At 44.3% G+C, this 19,020-nt stretch overlaps 1 protein-coding gene across 2 annotated transcripts in view; it reads left to right on the top strand.

Moving 5' to 3' along the window:
- Positions 1 to 19,020, top strand: part of Dpy19l1 (dpy-19 like C-mannosyltransferase 1) — a 100,559-nt gene that overhangs the window by 25,941 nt on the left and 55,598 nt on the right. For both annotated transcript variants that reach the window (XM_042280572.2, XM_076575900.1), the window contains exon 7: positions 18,503 to 18,560. In XM_042280572.2, coding sequence (XP_042136506.2) covers positions 18,503 to 18,560 — 58 coding nt within the window. The remainder of the gene's footprint in view (positions 1 to 18,502; positions 18,561 to 19,020) is intronic.

Raw genomic sequence — 19,020 nt, 5'->3', positions numbered from 1 at the left:
GTTTTAATAGTGTTCCTAAAATGTCTATTTGTGATTATAATAGGATTTCTTATTTATCTGATTTCACTGTTAGTATGACAATCACATTTCAGATAGTTTTAGAGGCTTCAGTAGAGTGTGGTGGGCATATGTGTTAAATGCTAAGATTCATAGGCATGTGATCATATGTAATAGGCATCATTTTCATAAAGCATTAGAAAGTACCACCTATATCAAATGATAATAGCGGCCTCTGCTTTGCTGGTGTTAAAGCAGAAGTGTGCTCTGCACAATTCTGTTTCCTGTCTATCTGTCTTCGCAGTCAGACAGTGTTCCTGCAGCTTAAATAACGATAGTGCAAAAAGGTTTTGTGTTTGCATTTCCCTTTTTAGTTTGATAATATATTGCAATGTGTGTCTCTGTTTGCCTGAACTATTGTATTTCATTTGTGTGTGTGCATGTGCATATCTGTGGGTGCACATGTATGTAGGGGTACACATGCATGTGTGTGAATGTCAGAGGAAGATGTTGGATGTCATTTCTTAGGCACTGCCAAACTTTGGAGACTAAGTCCCTTGCCGGAACTTACCAGGTAGGTGAGGCTAGCTGACTGTGAAGGCCAGGGAATCCACCTGTCTCCTCCTCCAGAGAGCCAGGATTACATGCTATGATTATCCATCTTCATTCATGGGTTCTGGTGATTGAACTCAGGTCCTCATGTTCGCAAGTCGATCATTTTATGATGTGCCATCTCCTCAGCCACTTGATTTTGTCTGACCTTGAAAGAATGTTAGATGTTTCTTCCTACTGCGTGCTGACCGTCTGTAGTGCAGAACTGCGTGCATACAAATACGATTTTCACTTGGGTTGGTGGAAAAGACTTGGGGTCCCTTACTGTCCTGTTACCTTCTTTGCATTTTCAGTTACAACTGCTTGAAGACCTGTTTTTAGCTCAGTGTTTGAGTATATAGAAGTTACTTGATAAATGCTTATCAAATGAAGAAGCAACTAGATCAGTTTAAAGGTATTTACATATCCATTTACAACACAGACACCTTGACCGTCCTTAGGAGACTGGATTTGAGTAAGCTAAGCGCACACTTGGCGTTTCTGCTAGGCCGCACGGACAGTTCTGCTGCTTTTGTCGTTGGAAGCCTTTCTCCCTTTATAAGAGTCAACGTTCACACTGATTTCTTCCCATGCTTGCTGGAACTTCTGTACGCAAGATTCTGGCACTAGTGCCACTTGCCCTGGACAACTTCCTTAATCTTTAGCCCTAACCTTTCGTGATAAACAAACACACTTCTCCATATATGGGCAATCGTGTGCACTTGTTCAGTCAACACCTAAAGTATATGCTGGGTAGCTTTTTTCTTAAGACTGTGGCCTGTGACAAAATGGGAGCAGGCAGGGCGAGAGATGAGGACGGGGGCATAATGTGTATCAGTGGAGCAAAGTCTAGAATCCCAAGGTAGAAGAAGTTTGTTCTGATTGAAGGGGCACTTTAGCCCAACCCTGAAGAATAAGAGGATTTGAACAGGTGGAAGTAACAGGAAAACACCCCGAGGTTAGGCAGAAATAGGGCACGTAAGATGTGGAAGCAGACAGCGAGGTGACAGTTCTACCTGAGGGTTCATGTTCTCGAGGGGCTAGGGGGCAACGCAAGTACAGCCGTGGGTGGGCTGGATGATGGAGGCCTTAGTGGGAGGCTGGTTTCAAACTTATTCCAAAGTGAATGGAGTAACTTTGAAGTGTCACAAGCAGTGGGCCATGATTCAAGCTGATCTGTGATCTTAGATGATCCCTAACTGCCATCTTCCCCAGAGGCACACAGTGAACCCCAGCACAGCATCACACTACAGAGCATAACCTATAGGAAGCTTTGAAATCAGTTTTGTAGGTTGGTACTTCATTTTTTCCCCCCCAGAGAAGAATTATTTTAGGGACTGGGAAAACAGCTCAGTTGGCACAGTGCTTGCTTTTCAAGCATGGAGACCTGGGTTTTCACCAGAACCCACACGTATTAGTCATTTTTCTGTTGCTGGTACAAAACACCATGACAAGGCAAGCTATGGAAGAAAGAGTTGACTTTGGCTTATGATTCTAGAGGGCTAAGGGTCTATCCTGGCATGGAGGCATGGTAGCAAGTGGCGGGCAGGGCATGAGCAGGAAGCTGAGAGGACAAACTGGAAGTGGGGTGTGAGGCAAAGGTATAAATTCTCAAAGCCCACCTCGGATTCCTCCAGCAAGGCTTTATGATCCCCACACAGCGCCACCACCTGGGGACCAAGTTCTCAAAGGCCCCACCCTCTGGGGACATTCTTATCCAGACCACTCTGCCTTTAGGAAACAAGAAGACATGCAAGCAGGTACATCCTAGCACTGGTATGTGGGGAGGCTGAGACAAGTGGACGCTGAGGCCCTTGGCCAGCCAGCTTAGCATCCTCAGCAGTCTCCAGGCTGGTGAGAGACAGGTAAAGAGAAGCAGTAAACCACCTTCCCCAAAGGCAAGGCTAACTTTGAAATGGAGGAGGGTCCCTGTCACTGTGCTCTAAAGCCTGCTGTCAGATGAGATGGAGTGGAGTTTCTATGATGTTTCGCTTCTACCTTCTCAGATCTGTGCAGCTTAAAGGTTAATTTCCAGCTTGGCGTATGGGCATCTGGGGTGACAGGCAGCGTAAGGTCTACTTTGTGGTTCCCCAAACCACAAAGACAGCTGGAAGATGAACATGTACTGGTAATGCAGGCTGTGGTGGAGAATCAAGCTTGGGCGGTACAGAAGAGGTCAAAGGCAGCAAAGCAGGCCGAGCTGAAGCAAGCTGCAGGCCTTGACCCTGGGAGAAGAACACACCACTGTTCAGACAGATTCAGACAGATTTGGACCCTCTGAGTCTAAATTGCTCCCTCACTACCACCTAAAACTGTAATGTAGACATTTGGAGGACTGCAGCTACAGATAGAGAAAGCATTACAGCATAACCCAGCACACACAGACACAAATATAATATGCTTAGGTTTACTGACACCATTAAAGATGGGATAGTCTAGCATCTCCTTTAAACGTGTGTGTGTGTGTGTGTGTGTGTGTGTGTGTGTGTGTGTGTGTGTGTAAATTCCTTTCTGCAATTTGAAATCCACTGTGCCTTAGAACATAGACTAGAAAGTTCCTCTGTGCATCCCTCCCATCCCCCATCATTTTTAGTCCTGCCCAAAGGTATCTCTGAATACCTTTGGGTATTGATAGGTGGGAAAACCAGCCCAGTTTCTCTGCTCACAGTCTCTATTTAACGCCACCTACACAAAAACTTCTTTGACAAGTCTCCTGTTCGCGTGTACTTTGGCTGGATGCCTGTAAAAGTTCGATGTCTCCGTTCTTGACTCGGTCAGTTTGTCGGAGCTTCTGGTTAAACTCAGGAAACACGTGCCTGTGCTGCTGGGCTGCTATAAAGCCAATTACAAAGGATGGGATGGAGAGACATGTGGGGGAGGCACGTGGAAAGCACAGGGCCTCCTTGCTCTCTGATTGTACCACTTTTCATGAACCTTCTTCCTCTGCTTGGTCATTTGGAAGTTTTCTAAACTTCATCTTTTTGTCATTTTGTGGAAGCATTGTTGTGTAGGGAAGATTGAGTGACAGCCGTCAACTTGACCTTTAACCACATTTCCATGCCTGGGTTTTGGTGGTTGATAATGAAAACTCCTAAACCCTCAACTCGGCCTTCACTTCCTATGACCAGTCCCCGCCCCCAAGCTGTCAGTGAAAAAGGAACCTGTCACTTTGGAGAGTACAAGGGTTTCAGTGTCACAGCATCCTCAACTCCGAGGTCTTCCGAACTTGCCATCCCCACAGAGGTTGGAGCTCTTAGCGTAGTGGCCCAGAGGATGACCCTGGGGTGTGAGACAGGGTCTCACTGGCCTAGGACGTGCTAGTGAGGCAAGGCTGGCTGGTCTAGGGGTCAGCCTGTCTTCGCCTGCCCAGCACTGGCATTACAAGTATAAAGCACCATGCTCGGTTGCGGGCTCTGAGGACAGAGCTCGCTCCTCCTGCTCACTTGCTTTTCCAATTAAACCACTCAAGCTGTCTCTGGCTGCTGGTTGTACTTCTAAGTGTCAGTGTTAACCGCCACGAAGTGCTTTCAGAGTTACTATGTTTACAGTTTGCTAATGTTTTCTTATTTGAAGGTTAGTTTAATTAATTTTCTAATATTTTGACTGGGATAAAGGTGCAGAGTTTTTAAAATCTGAGTTAAGAATAAAGAGGATGCTATAAAAAGTTGTCATAGGAATTTGTCAATATGAATTGTGTTAGGTAGAGAGAAGTAAAATTTAGATTTTTGTCTAACCGATGAGAAATTTGCAGGACAGACTAAGTGTATGATACTTTTTCAAATGTACGTTTGTTTTTAAAATAACATGACAATGCAGATATATATTTTCAGAAGCCAGATGACTATTGCTTTTCCTCAGAAGTGGAAGTAGAAGGGAAATAGAAAACAGTGATTGGGGCTGGCTCCCAAATTTGACTTAAGGAGACAAATGAGATATATTTCCCACCATAGCCTATTCACAGTGTAGTCCTTTTCCTGGAAGTCTCAATATTTCAGTATTTCTCCTAAACACCCCCTTCTAATTACTCTTCAGGATGTATTGTTAGTTCATGTTCAGTAGGGATCTTGGTATTTTCCCCGCTCTAGATTCACAGTACCAGGAGACCATATCTAAGGATAGAGTTTCCTCCATAGTTTCTTTTTGGGGAAAATTCATATATGCCCAAGGCATGAACTTCTTTGGTAACTACCAAAAATATTTGTTGTTGGATTCCAGAGCAGATATCAAGCAGGCAAACAGTTCTTGACAGTGTAGCATGGCTTCACAGTCCTGTGGTTTGGAGTTAACGCTGGTCATTGTGCACTGAAAGGCAATTGGCCAGTTTATTGTGGAATTACTATCTCCTCTGCAGTGATGCTCTGGTGGATGTTTTACAACTGGCAGTCTGGAAAAATACACAGACACACACATACAATTCATTAAAACTCACCAATGGAAGACATGTACCAATTACAGCATTATTCAGGCAAAGATTTGTTTTCTTTTTGGAATTACTGTGTCAGAAATGCTCTGATTGGTACAAACAAAAGATGGGGTGCAGTGCTGAGACAGAGGCTTAGGAATCGAAAGGCAGGACACAAGGGTATTTGGGCCTGACAGCTGAAGATGAGACTTTGAAAGCCCTGTAAACAGGAGGGCATTGATGTTCGCTTTCCATTGCTCTCAAGCCAAAGGTTCAGCTTGCAAAGACATTTGTTCTGCTCACAGCTATGGAGGTTCCACCCATGGCAGAGTGGCCACATATAAAAGGCATGGTGGAAGTGGATTATTCTTTATGATGTAAGCCTTACTAGAACTTACCACCTTAGGAAGTATTTGTCCAGTGGCATCCATTCTGCATTGGTTCCCATTCTCTCCACATAGTCTGATCATTACTGAGGACTACTTTCAATTGAAGAAACCCATCTTATACTGTGTACCGGCTCTTTGTGGTGGTAAGCTATGGTGCCTATGAGACAGTTTAGGCCTATGGTGCCTCTATGAGACAGGTGAGCAGGTTCTTCAGATGAAGCTGGGCTTTAAATAATAGGAAGTGATTTTTCTAAGATCTCCTGAGAGCTATTCGGTTGCAGTGTTGGGATTTGAGTGCAGACAGGGCTTCAGAATGTGTGTTCCACAGTCTTTGTGTAAGCACATTTTAAACATTCTTTCTGCAGAAGTTAAATTGTCTATAGCTTAATTTATTATTTACACATTCCGAGTAATGAAAGAAAAATAACTATCTATTTGATTTTCAAGGAGAGTGGCATTTTATTTTTAAAAAGCTTCACTTAAAGTACTTCAAAGATGAATGGCACACAGAAGGATCTAGACTTTCTATTTGTTCCCCTACCACCCTTCATAGTTCATTTCCTAAGGTCTCCACAGTCCCAGGACTTTGGTGTTCTTACGTCAAGACTTGTACATACCCTTCTGTTTCCACTTGACACCTGTAAGTTGACTGTTTTCAATATTGCCGTTTATCGGCATCTATGTTTGCTGTTCCCACACTGTCATGCAGGGGATTTTTATAATCACTTGAGTGATTTTCTCATTGATTTCTTCTTCTTGGAATCACTATATTGGCTTTTTAACTACAGCAAAAATTAGAAAAAAAAAAAAGGTGACATGCTGTACGCCAGCATCTCTTGGCCTGTGGGTCATGACTATTGGAAAACACTTATGTCTCATGGTCTTAGGAACTGAGACACTGCTCAGTAGCAAAATTACAGTTGCGAAGTAGTAATGACAATAAAGCTATGGTTGAGGGTTCCTAAGGCCATCGGAAATACACATTCTCTAGTGGTTATGGCCAACAGGTTGAGACCTGCTGCTGTATGTAGTGCTTCTGTGGTTCTACAGGTCCCTTGTGACTGTACCTGCCCTGGGTTCATTCTCCCTTTATCACCCAGCTTATGACTCCATAATTTTCCATGATATGGCAATTTGTGTTTGCCTCAATCTATTTTAGGGATAGTTTTTCTCCTAATGGTTTTAAGCCAAAATTAACCAACATTACTATTTGGGGGTATTGGTAGATAGGAATATCTGTTTTGATACCATCTGGGGTATTTTCACGGTTTTGTTCCTCATAGTCATTTGCATGACAAATACCAATTGGCATCCAAATCAGTGTGTCTGTGAAGAACTGACCCGGGTGGATGCATAGTCGGCAATGTAGTCATTACACATTGAGATTCACTGACCTGACCAGAAAGATTTCGGATTTAGCACTTTTTAATTTGGAACATTTGCATAAATGTATAATGTCGTACCTTGGAATGACATCAAAATCTAAAAGTGGATTTCATTGTATAAATAATTGCATATTAATTTGGTTTCCCTTGTTTTCTGTATTCTGGTTACTCCTTCAATTTTACAACTGAACTATAAGTTCACATTTTTCACTTTTTATTTCAGCCCCTCCGCCCCCCACCCAGCCCCCTTTTGTGTTTCTCTTCTGGAACTCCTCCTCTTCTGCTGCTGCTGCCATCTAGACGGACCTTTTCTAGGCTGCCCACAGGGCCGATCTCCAGGCCTCTGTCTCTGCCATCCTGAGAATTCTTCCCTCTGGGTTTGTCTTCACCTGGAATTCTGTAGTGGTCTCTTTCTTATATGTTCCTTTATTTTTGAGAATCACTTTTTCAGGTAGTTCTGAAACATCGAGAAAACCTAGAGATCACTTTCAAATACATATATCTTGCAGATTTGAACACTTCTTTTTTTTTTTTTTTTTTTTTTTTTTTTGGTTTTTCGAGACAGGGTTTCTCTGTGTAGCTTTGCGCCTTTCCTGGAACTCACTTGGTAGCCCAGGCTGGCCTCGAACTCACAGAGATCCGCCTGGCTCTGCCTCCCGAGTGCTGGGATTAAAGGCGTGCGCCACCACCGCCCGGCGAACACTTCTTGATTTACTTTATTTTTCTCTTGCTGTTTGCCTTGTTACAGAATTCTATTCTTCCTTACGCATTGAAGGTTTGTTTTGCTGTCTTTCTAGCCTCATTGTGTAATACTGTTTCTGGGAAGGTGTGAACAATCATCTGTCTACTCTGCTGGATAGGGAACTGACAGGCTAACATAGAGGTATCAACAAATCCAATTTGGTAAATCAGGGCGTTTTATTGGGATTTCTTAGAGGAGTATGGGTGAGGGGTCACTTACAGGAGTAGAAATGACTCAAAGACAGATGCATTGCCACAGCCCACCCCAGCACAGGTGACAGCACACAAAGCTGGGAACTTGGAGCTCACTGCACAGTCTGCAGGCACAGTCACAGTCTGCAGGCAGCTCATCATGTTGGAGAGTGCCCTTCCCAGGTCACTCAGCTGATCTGTGCTCCTTCCAGGCAGCTCATCTGAACTGCCTTTTGGGGGAGCTAAGCTTGTGTCTCAGCAGTCCTTACATTTATATATGTTTGGGGAGGTGGGGACCTGATGAATCTGGTCAGTTTCAGGGACTTCCTGAGGTCTTTCAGTTGTTTACTTTCTGGGCTCAGTGAGCTTCCCTGCAGGGTGAAGCTTCCTTCCAAGATGGAGGTTTTATCTCTCAGGGAATTTCCTCACAGCAGGGATGCCTGCCATCAGTCCCCCCAATATGTTCCCATGCATCCATCTTTTTATCTTTATTGTCCAGAAAGTCTTAATGTAGCAGATGAGAGTTCATTCTGTCTGTGGGAACTCTGGACTCTGCATCTTGGACAAATACTGTTTTCATTTGGATGAATATTTTGTCTAGTGGTGTTTCTAAGATGACTTTCTTACCCAGTTTTCTCCATTTTCTCAAAGTCCAATTGTTTGGATATGAGAATTTTTTAAATTAAAAATTTAGGGTTTTCCTCCCTCATTTTCTCTGTTAGGCTTTTTGTCCCTCAGTAAAATTTCAACTTTTTAAAGAATCTGAGTTCGAATTTTCTTCTGGCTCTGTGAGTGTGTGTGTGTACGCATGCGCGCATGTGCGCGCGCGTGTGCGCCCGTTGTTTCTTAGGTCTAGTCTCCCCCTTTAATTGTAGTTTGCTTTCACACTGAGAGTGACCCCAGTGTGGTGACACTTAGTGCAAACAGTTCCATTTTAGAATTAGAGTTTTTAGAACCTGAGGTGACAGTGTTTAAGGGAGTCAGACTTTGAGACTAGCAGCCTCGTGAGGCTGGGAAGCTCTCTGTGGAGAAGACCCAGACTCCTTTTATCTGTACATCTTCCCTTATCGGCCCCAGCAGCCTCTACATATGGAGAGAAAGGGGGAAGGAGGAACTTCATTTAACCATTTCCTCCTGAGTGTTGTTCTATTAACTTGGCCTATGGAAGTGATACCTGCATAGTGCTACCCACCACAGAGAACAGTGACGGAGGAGGGCTGAGTGGATGCATGCTCACCCAGAAACTCTCCTGTTCCTCTTTTGCCTTCATGTCTTGTACTAAGCTAGCTTTGTGAGAACTGACAGTCTTTTTTTCATGCATTTCTGTCCATTTCTTATCTGCTGAACAAGGTCTCTGGCCACTCTGATCTGTCCCTATTGCTTTCCTCCTCTTAAGGAATATTCATTTTCTTGTGTCTCAGCTCTCCATTGCTTCTTCGTTTTGTAGATGTAATTAGCAGAAAATGCTCTTTCTTGGACTCTGACCCCCGAGTCAGAGCACAGTGTATTCATCTCCAGTCCTTTTGTTAACTTCCTGGTCACTGCAGGTCAGAGCAGCCCACTTGGTGGCAGAGAAACTTTTAAAATGTGATTTTATTTCTATAGTGTTACTGAAGGCCCGAGGGCCCAGATCATTCATCTATATATTGCCAATTTGATTTTATGTCCCTCTTTACCTCTGAAATGAATATTCATTACAATCTCCCCACAATCCAATCCCAGGTACTGATCAAAAAATCTATTCTTTTGAAGCTCTTGGTGGAATAAAATATTTCTTTTATTATCTATTTCTTATTTTTCTACTGGTTCCTGTCTATTTTAAAGTTAAATTACTCATGAGAATATATTTACCCAGTTTTATGTGACAATTTCTAATTCTTACCTTAAAACAGGCATTTATTGCTTATCCAGGCAGGATTTGGTAAAATGTGTCTTAAATAGGTTGCGTATTGTACCATCTGAAACCCGGCCAGTTGCAGACTTTTCTGAATGTTCTAGTAACTTGGCCTACTGTCATCTTTAATCCACCCCATTTGGTTTAACAGTTGTATATGAATATTTAAAGTATTTCCCTTTGATATGCATAAAATGATGAATGTTGTTGTTAGAAAATACTAGCATCTTTTTTTCCCAAATCCTTTCCCTTGTATGTCTTAACTGTCTGAGCAAATGAAAGAAAGACTGTGCCTGACTTTGAGGTGCCTGTGGCCTTCCTCTGCCCTTGGCTCTGTAGTCCGGTGGACCCTGTCACTTTCCTGAATCCCTGACACTTTCCTCGGCATCCCAAGGCTCTGAGACCTTGCTGGCTTGGCTCAGAGGTGAGACCCTTCTCCCTATAGTTATGGGACGCAGTGGTGCAATCAAGAAAGAGAAGGAAGTCGGGCAGCGAGAGGGCTCAGTGGGCAGAGGCTTGAACTCGGATTACCACTCTCCTCTGCATCTCCGTCACCTCAGACCCCAAAGCCGTGGTTCACTGGTTCCCAGCTGCTCCATCAGCCCTGCCCCTCAACACACTGTCCCGTACACTGCATCCGTGTGCTCACTTCACTTGAGAGTCTGACAGAGACATGGTAGCTGGACCACAGATCTCAGGTGGGGAAGAAGAGGGAAGGGGTCTGGCGGTCAAGCAGAGGCCAAGTCCTGCAGCACATTTGAACATGCTCTCATGTTTGGATCTGAAGTTGAGAGAGAAATAGAATGGCAGTGACGTGTTGTTGAGGACAGTGGTGGCCTGTTGCAGTTCATGTATGATGTGCTGTGTGGATGGTGGTGACCTGAGGCACTTCATTAAGTTGAGAGAAAGGAAACAGGCATGGGAGAAGGAGGCCCTGAGGAGGAAGAGGGTGGCATCCTGGGCTAGTGCGTGGGTGTGCTAGGAGGAAAGAGTGTGCTGCGGAGCTGGGGAGAGTCTTCAGGGAAGCAAACACACAAAAACAAGAGGAAGTCCCTGGGAAGAGGCTGCTGAGGTAGAGCAAGTGGGAGTTCCCTGGTTGGAGGTTGTGGAGGGCACAGTAGAATGGCCTGTATGGGTCCTGAGACTCCACTGACCACATGTTGTTGACAATGAATTGCCTTCTAGGTCTGGGCAAGTGACTAAGGACAATAGTGACATGTCCCACAGCAAGTTTCCAAAACTAGTTTCCACCAGCAGCCTTTTGTTTGTGTGCCTTTTATGTGTTTATCCTCAGGTACCATCTGTGAGTCTCTGGCATGGGCAAGGCTTGGTCTGGTACTAAGTATATGGTTCCTACCATGGTGAAAGGGAGGTTTGCTTAAATGCTGGCGGATAGTTAAATTAAAGGCTTTAACTAGTTGTTATGTAAGCTGGAGACCTGCACAGGGCCAAGCAGAGAACGTTTTTTTCCTTTTTCTTTTTCCTACTTTGTTGTCATTTCCTTCCCTAGCTTTTACTTTCTTCTTTTAAATCATTATTATTGTGTCCATGTGTGTGAATGACGTGTGTGTATGTGTGTGCATGACGTGTGTGTGTGTGTGTGTGTGTGTGTGTGTGCATGCGCCTTGGTGCATGGATGGAGGAAAACCATGGTGTTATTTCTCTACTTCCACCTTTGTGTAAGCTCAGGGGCTTGAACTCGGATTACCAGCCTTGAGTGGCCAGAGCCTTTGCCCACTGAGCCCTCTCGCTGCCCGACTTCCTTCTCTTTCTTGATTGCACCACTGCGTCCCATAACTGTAGGGAGAAGGGTCTCACCTCTGAGCCAGGCCAGCAAGGCCTCAGAGCCTTAGTTCCCAAACTAGGAACTGAAAACTCTCCATTCAACTTCCATGTTTTTCTCTTTCTCATTTATTAAGTATTTATACATCATTCCAAATGTTATTTACTATAGTTTTAAAAACTCTGAATGTGCTTTTCTTCTCTTCAAATGATCTGTTTTGTGTTTCATCATCTTCCCTATGTGTTGCTATAGTCTGATTAACAAAAAAGATTACAGAATTATTAAATTTCAAATCTATGAAGTATTTTTAATGGGTTTTTTTTAAATTTTAAGCTTTAATGCCCCTCCTTACTTTTCTGTCTAAGATCATTGAGGCTCAAAGGGTAAATAAAGAGGCTAGGTAGAAGTCAGCTGGTAAAGCTTGCACAGAATGCTGATCTGAGTTCAGATCACTGGTGGCCATGTAAAGGCCAGGTACTGTAGAAGCACACAACTGTGATCCCCAGTGCTGGGCAGGCAGGGGTGATGGAGGGTGCCTGGGGCTCACTGACCAGCAGGTTTGACAAGCTTCAGGGTCACGGAGAGACCCTCTGCTCAAAAAAAAAAAAAAAAAAGTTGGAGAGTCACAGAAGAAAATACCCAGTGTTGACCTCGGGTTGCCACACACATATGTACACATGTGGACACACACTGTGTACATATACATAGACACATACATACACGTAGACCACATAGACAAAAAGATGAGTGAAATCTATGAGTGTTCATGACTGATGCTCAGGAGCTTAGCATGTTTATAAATTTGCACAGCCGTGCCCTCATGCTTTCTGACAGTTGGTGATATTACAGAAGAGTTTTTTTATTACTCAGGAATGCTGGAATAGCAACTATAATGGAGAAAAATTTAAACAATTTTAAATATTCTGATTACCACACCTTTTCTTTTTATCAAAGTAAAATCTTTGTGGCAGTCTCCAGACTCAGAATGGTAGTTTAGTGTTAGGGATACTAATTTGGACTATTTGCAAGTCACATCATTAAATAGTGTTCCCAACTCAGACTGTTCCTTACAGACCAGCCGGCTATACTCTGCCTCACAGCTTCGTAGGTTGGGAAAGTGGGTCAGAAAACCTGTCTCCCTGGATAGTTAGACACAGAAGACAGGCGGTGCCAGACTGGAACCTGTGCTGTGTGGTTTGATGATGGGGGTGTTCTTTGGAGATTGTCCAGTCATGGAGCCTCACAGGCTGGTGGCAGCTGAGTGAGGATGGACAGCTAAGGCAGCTCAAGCCTGAAATTTGTTCAGGCTTTGCACCTCTTACATGTTCCATCTACCTCTACTCTTTCATTGAGAAAAACTAAAGTTAGAAAAGTTTAGTTTGGCTTCTGTTTTGCTCAAGGGAAGTCTTTTTTTTTTTTTTTTTTTTTTTTTTTTCCGGAATGCAAAAGCAAGGTTTAATCGTGGATATCCAAAAGCAATACAAGCCTAGGCAGGGACTTCGTCCAACAGATCCAACGCAGTGGAAGCTGGAGGAAGTGCCCACCTGTCTGCAAGCTCAGTTTTTAAAGGGAAAAATCACAAGGTTACATCATTTAGGGGGTGCTAGTACGGGTACAATTCTGATTGGCTTGTGTCTAGGAATTCCAGAAATCACAATTCAGTTTTCCTTCTAAGGAAGTAGTTGCCCACCACCATTTTTCATTGGCTGCCCCCAGATGGGGGCATCTGGTGATTACCCAGTCACTATGGAAACTAGGGTTGGGACATTCTATGGTCAAGCAGTTGCCTAGGGGGCTAGGGAGAGGACATTCCATAGTCCGGCAGCCATTACCTCCTGACTACCTTGTGACTCTGTACTTTTACACTTCCTGGTTTCTGGAATCTGAACTGACTGGTCTCAGTAACTTCTGGCCTGTTCCAGTAACTTATGGCCTGTAGCTAAGAGGAGCAGTCTTAGGCCTTTACAGTCTTAGGCCTTTAGTTTTGGGGTGAGAGCATTTTGGTCTTATTTTGGTTCCACATTTCCCCCTTCTCATGGTCCTAAGGAGGCTCAATCTTGGGCCTCGATTAGCTCATAAGATTCTTGTCCTAACTCCTCTGATGCTCTATAAGGTTCAGTGAGGCTAATAGGTGTATAGCCACGTTGTACCATGAGTTGAATGGTCCCCAACCTTTGTTTCATGAACCGTACTAACATGTTTATAATACAAGGCCCAAATATCAACAGCAGTATCAGAAGAATAAGGGGACCAAGGATACTGGAAATTAAGGTAGTGAACCCAGGAGATTTAGAATACCAGGCCTCGAACCATCCCTGGTTGGCCTCTCGTTCCCTCTTTCGTTGGGCTATACCCTCTCGGACCTTGGCTACTGAGTCCTTTATTACTCCCGAGTGGTCTATATAGAAGCAACATTCTTCACCTAAAGCAGCACATAGTCCTTTTTCTTTTAAGAATATTAAGTCTAGTCCTCTCCTATTTTGTAAGACGACTTCCGCTAGGGAGGTCAGGGACTCTTGGAGGTGAGTTATCTGAAATTCTAGTTTTTCTATGTCCTCGTCTATAGACTCACGTAAACTAGAGTAGTGTTGTTGTTGTTGGACCAAGGCGGCAGCCCCTGTTCCTAGCCCAGCAATACTGGTCCCTAACAGTATGCTTAATGTGAGGGCGGTTAAGGGCTCTCTCTTTGACCTGCGGAGGCTTACTGGTCCGGCAAGACTTTCTAGCTCTTCCTCAGAATAGTATATCAGCCGTGGCAGAAGCTGGATCATTATACAAAAGCCCTTAGTTCTATTGAGGACCAGAACATGTGCACAGGGAGTTAGTCCCGTGGAACATGCCCACCAAGTATTATCAGGAGGCTGCAGGTAAACGTCCTGGTCAGGGAGGGGTCGGGTATTATTACAATGGGCCTGGTACTTGGTTGGCACTGTCCCTATGCAGACGCCTTGGCCCTGTACCTGCTGGATAGTTAGTGAGGCCTTAGCCTGCCATCGGCATTCCTGAGGTTTGCTAGTCATTGTATAATTGCCCTCTACTGCAGTGCCCTCGTAAAAAGGGGGTCGTGCATCGTAACAAAGCCAACATGAAACAGTTAATTCAGGCTTGGAAGCATTCAAAAGCAAGAAAGATTTCTGAAGGAGGGTGTACAGGGGACTCTCATCCGATGGAATCGGAGGGGAGAGGAGCTGTTCTGCAGGTTTCTTAGGTGCAACAGTTAGACCTTTGGCAGAAATCAGGGCAGGTTTGGTTAGACTTGGTGTTATTGTGGGGTTAAGTACTCGGTCGGGTCCCACTGCTACTGTTTCCACTGGGGTGAGGGTACGCTTTATGGTAAAAGTTAGCTGGCCTGACCCTGGGTGTAAATGCAGTCCCCATGTCTTTCCAGTGGTCCAATCTGCCTGCTTACCGGCCTCTGTAAACCGAATGATTAGGGGGTTGCAGTGCCCACCGCGTCTAGCCCCAGCATAAGCGGAAAAGCGTTCTATATCATAGCAATTTCCACAGCGCTGATTTCCACACCACCCAATCCCTGGAATGGACATATCTCCTACCCGCTGTACCGTGATAAAGTCTCCTTTGGTCGGGGGGTCCCAGCTTATTGATCCAGTTGACTCACACCCCCAACTGCCACAGAAAGCGTAGTTTTCTCCTCCGCATTTCTGACGCCGTTCTTTGGTCATAGAGTGGCCAGGACAAACATAAAATTGCAGTTGCCTTGCTTTGGCGCGTCCTCCAGGTGTGTCACATCCTACAGCGAATGCTGAGAGCTCCTTGCCGTTTGGGAGAATGTCAGGTTCGTTTCCAGAAGGTCCCCACATCCGCCCCCCTAGATCACAAAGGTCTGCATATAGATCGGGGAACCAGGTGTCTCGTGGGGCCACAGACGAGATTCTGCTAATTATCCTGTTAGGGTTGGACCCTCCAGAGATGATGATCCAGGTTTGGTTCCAAGGTGTATGGGGATTATCAGGTTGGCTGATCTCCGTGGTGGCACCAGGCAGAAGTAGGAGAGTCAGGTAGAGGCTGATCATTTTTCCTGGCACGGCGTAACTTGAGCCTCAGTGGATTAGAGGGATGTTGAGTAGCTTCCCACGCCTCGCCTTGGTACTCCTCAGGAAGCGCGAAGGGGTCAGCGAGTCGCGCGTGTGACTAAAGTTAGAAAAGTTTAGTTTGGCTTCTGTTTTGCTCAAGGGAAGTCTTAAAAAAGGAACTTTGTATTAAGCTCTTAAAATGTTTTCTTTGTCTTATGTTTTTGACTATTCAGAGAATGAGTTGTCTCCAGAATTCAGTGCTATAGGGTTATAAGAAGTACCACATTCTTTGTTGGGTCAGAATGCTGTATGTTTTATAAAATTGATCATTTTGGCTATCTACTTCAAATCTCTGGCATGTTTTCCTTGGCTTATGTGACCTGTCACATTCTGAAAGTATGAAAACAACCACCATGGTTAGAGTTCACCACATTCTCTGTATTTATAGAAGGATTAAGTTTAGTACCTGACTGCTGTATTATTGGCTTACAATTTTTTGAAGTAATATAATTAGAATTGAATAAATGGGGAGTGGCATATTTAGTGATTGAGCAGGTAGAATCACATGTATGTGTGTGCAATATATATGTATTTACATACACTCGAATTACTGAATTTACATACTGAATTGTGATGACATTGAATTTACTGAATTACTGGCACTGAATTTATGTACAACTTATGATGGACTGTTTATATATGTATGTATACTATTGACTATTATATGTATATATGTATATATATCACAAGTTGTATATAAATTCAGTGCCATTTTGATGGAAAACAACATTTGTGTGAAAAGGGGCCTGTTAGACTGTATTCTGTGCAGAGTGAGTTGCTGGGAACCACCTAAGACAGTCTCTCTGTGTGACTGGGGTTGGGGAGCTTTCCTTAGATGTATTAAAATAACCAGAATCTTACAGGATAAAAATGGTGCCGTGTGACAGAAAAGGATTACAGAATTAAGTCAGTTAATTAGACTAGAAAAGACTCTAGCATTGCAGAAAATTACTGTATGAGAAAGGCTAGATTGCATTTCTCTGAGACAGGGAGATGCACTTGCTTGGTATTTTAGCATGAGTGGAGATTTCAAAGAAAATAGATTAGAGCTCTCCAGATGAAAGATCTAAATGGAAATCCATGGTACTAGAAGAAATTGTAGGTGTCTATCTATAAAATTTTGAAATAGGAAAAAAACTTTCCCAGACCAGGCATGCAGTAGAGAAGAAATAGAATATTGGCATACTTAGATACATCACATTCTTAAAGTTCTAGCTGAATACTCTCTAAATTATGTCTAAGTAATTTGTGACATGTGACATCCAAACATTTGATCCCCACAGTGTTTGAGTGGAGAAGCAGGCATAGTGGAGGGATCCACAAGGACAGTCACAGGCAGTTCATCCTGCAATCATAGAGGATGGATCTGCAAGGACCTTTACACAGTGTTTGAGTGGAGAAGCATGCAGTCATAGTGGAGGGATCTGCAAGGACAGTCCCAGGCAGTTCATCATGCAGTCATAGTGGATGGATCTGCAAGGTAGCTACAGGCAGTTCATAGGAGAGAAGTGTGCATTTCACACTGAACCAGTACAGTGGTCTCCCGTACAGACAGGGAGAGAAGTAAACATCAAAATAACAGTGTGGGAGCGGCTCACCTGTCTGAAGGTGGACTGGGGATGTAGTGTTTACCAGCATGCTTCACACCTCAGTCTTTCTAGGGGATGAGAAGCACAGGTATGTGCAGTCCCAAAATATAGGCATGGTACATAGCATGAGACTGAGAAACAGTTGCACGTCCATTCAAAAATAGATGGAGAAATTGCAGTACTTTGGGACTGCAATATTTCACATTGATTTAAAAAGATGCCTTTGGTAACAAATATTGATTATGAATAATCTTCATAATAAATTAGAAAAAGAACAAATGTCAGACAAATGAGGATGATATCCTCACACTAGAAATTGTTCACTTCCAGAGAATGGTTGGTTTGGAAGGAGAGAAGGGTTCAGTGCTGTCGTTTAACTTTCTTTCTCCCTCCCTCCCTCCCTCCCTCCCTCCCTCCCTCCCTCCCTCCCTCCCTCCCTCCCTCCCTCCCTCCCTTCCTTCCTTCCTTTCTTTCTTTTCTTTTTTCTTTTTTTTTTGTTTTTCAAGACAGTTTCTTGTATAGTTTTGGAGCCAGTCCTGGATCTCGCTCTGTAGACCAGGCTGTCCTCAAACTCACAGAGATTCACCTGCCTCTGCCTCCCCAGTGCTGGGATTAAAGGCGTGCACCACTGCCTGGTAACTTTCTTAAATGATTTTGTTCAGTGATTTCTTTTTCTCTTTCCTTTCCTTTCCTTTCCTTCCCTTCCCTTCCCTTCCCTTCCCTTCCCTTCCCTTCCCTTCCCTTCCCTTCCCTTCCCTTCCCTTCCCTTCCCTTCCCTTCCCTTCCCTCCCCTCCCCTCCCCTCCCCTCCCCTCCCCTCCCCTCCCCTCCCCTCCCCTCCCCTCCCCTCCCCTCCCCTCCCCTCCCCTCCCCTCCCCTCCCCTCCCCTCCCCTCCCCTTCTTCCCTCCCCTCCCCTCCCCTTCTTCCCTCCCCTCCCCTCCCCTCCCCTCCCCTCCCCTCCCCTCCCCCCCCCTCCCCTCCCCCCCTCCCCTCCCCTCCCCTCCCCTCCCCTCCCCTCCCCTCCCCTTTCCTTTCCTTTCCTTTTTCCTTCTTTCCTTTTCTTTTTCCTGAGTGTGCACATTTTGCGGGTGGCAAATGAAGTGGTTGTTTTTGTTTTTTGGAGACAGGACCTCATACTCTGGCCTTAAACTAAGCAGCCAAAGCTGCCATTGGACTCCCGCTCCTCCTGCCTGCCCCTCAGGTGCTGGAATCATAGATGTGTGTCACCTCACCCAGCTGACAAATGTGTTTAAAAGAATGTGTTTTGCATTTTGACTAGCTAGAGTTTGGAAACAGTCAGCTATTTTATGAATAAGCAAAGAAGAGGTCTTTAGTGGCCAAAGCGGTCTGGTGGTGGAAGGTTATCATGGAACCATATTGTGAGGTCTTTCAGGATTGACCTACATTTCTGACATCGAGTTGCATTTTCTTATCCTCTTCTGCAGTGGCAGCCGATTGGGAGGCCTGGTCACAGTGTTATGCTTCTTCTTCAATCACGGAGAGGTAGGTCTTCAGAAGGTACTTTCAGAATCACTCCTGAAATGCAAGCTTCTTCAAATTAATGTCTTTATGTTGAATCTGTAATAGTGTTCCTTAAGCATTTGATCTTTTTATTTGGACCCAAAATTTAAATGTTGGTGGTCTCTTAAGTGACAGGAGTCTCACTGATTTGAGCAAATAGTGAGCCTGGTTTTAAAGTTGGTGTCTCTTATGTTCAAGAACTTACGCGCTTTTAAGTAACCTATTCAGACTCTTTGCTAAACCTATACATTTGCAAGTCTTCAAGGCAGTCCAAAGGTAGCAACATTGTCAGGTATATGGTCAATGGATCCATGCTGCCTGGGTTCAAAGCCCAGCTCTTCCATATAGCATCTGTGCCACCTGAGCAAGTCAGTTAACCTGTCTGTATTCCCTTGCCTTGTAAATGGGATCATGGTGTTAGGCATCTCATGCAGTTATTACA

This window comes from Peromyscus maniculatus, chromosome 7 (genome assembly GCF_049852395.1).
Source record: "Peromyscus maniculatus bairdii isolate BWxNUB_F1_BW_parent chromosome 7, HU_Pman_BW_mat_3.1, whole genome shotgun sequence".
Lineage (NCBI taxonomy): Eukaryota > Metazoa > Chordata > Mammalia > Rodentia > Cricetidae > Peromyscus > Peromyscus maniculatus.
Note: the sequence above shows the minus strand (reverse complement) of the source record. Positions and strands in the feature narration are given on the sequence as shown.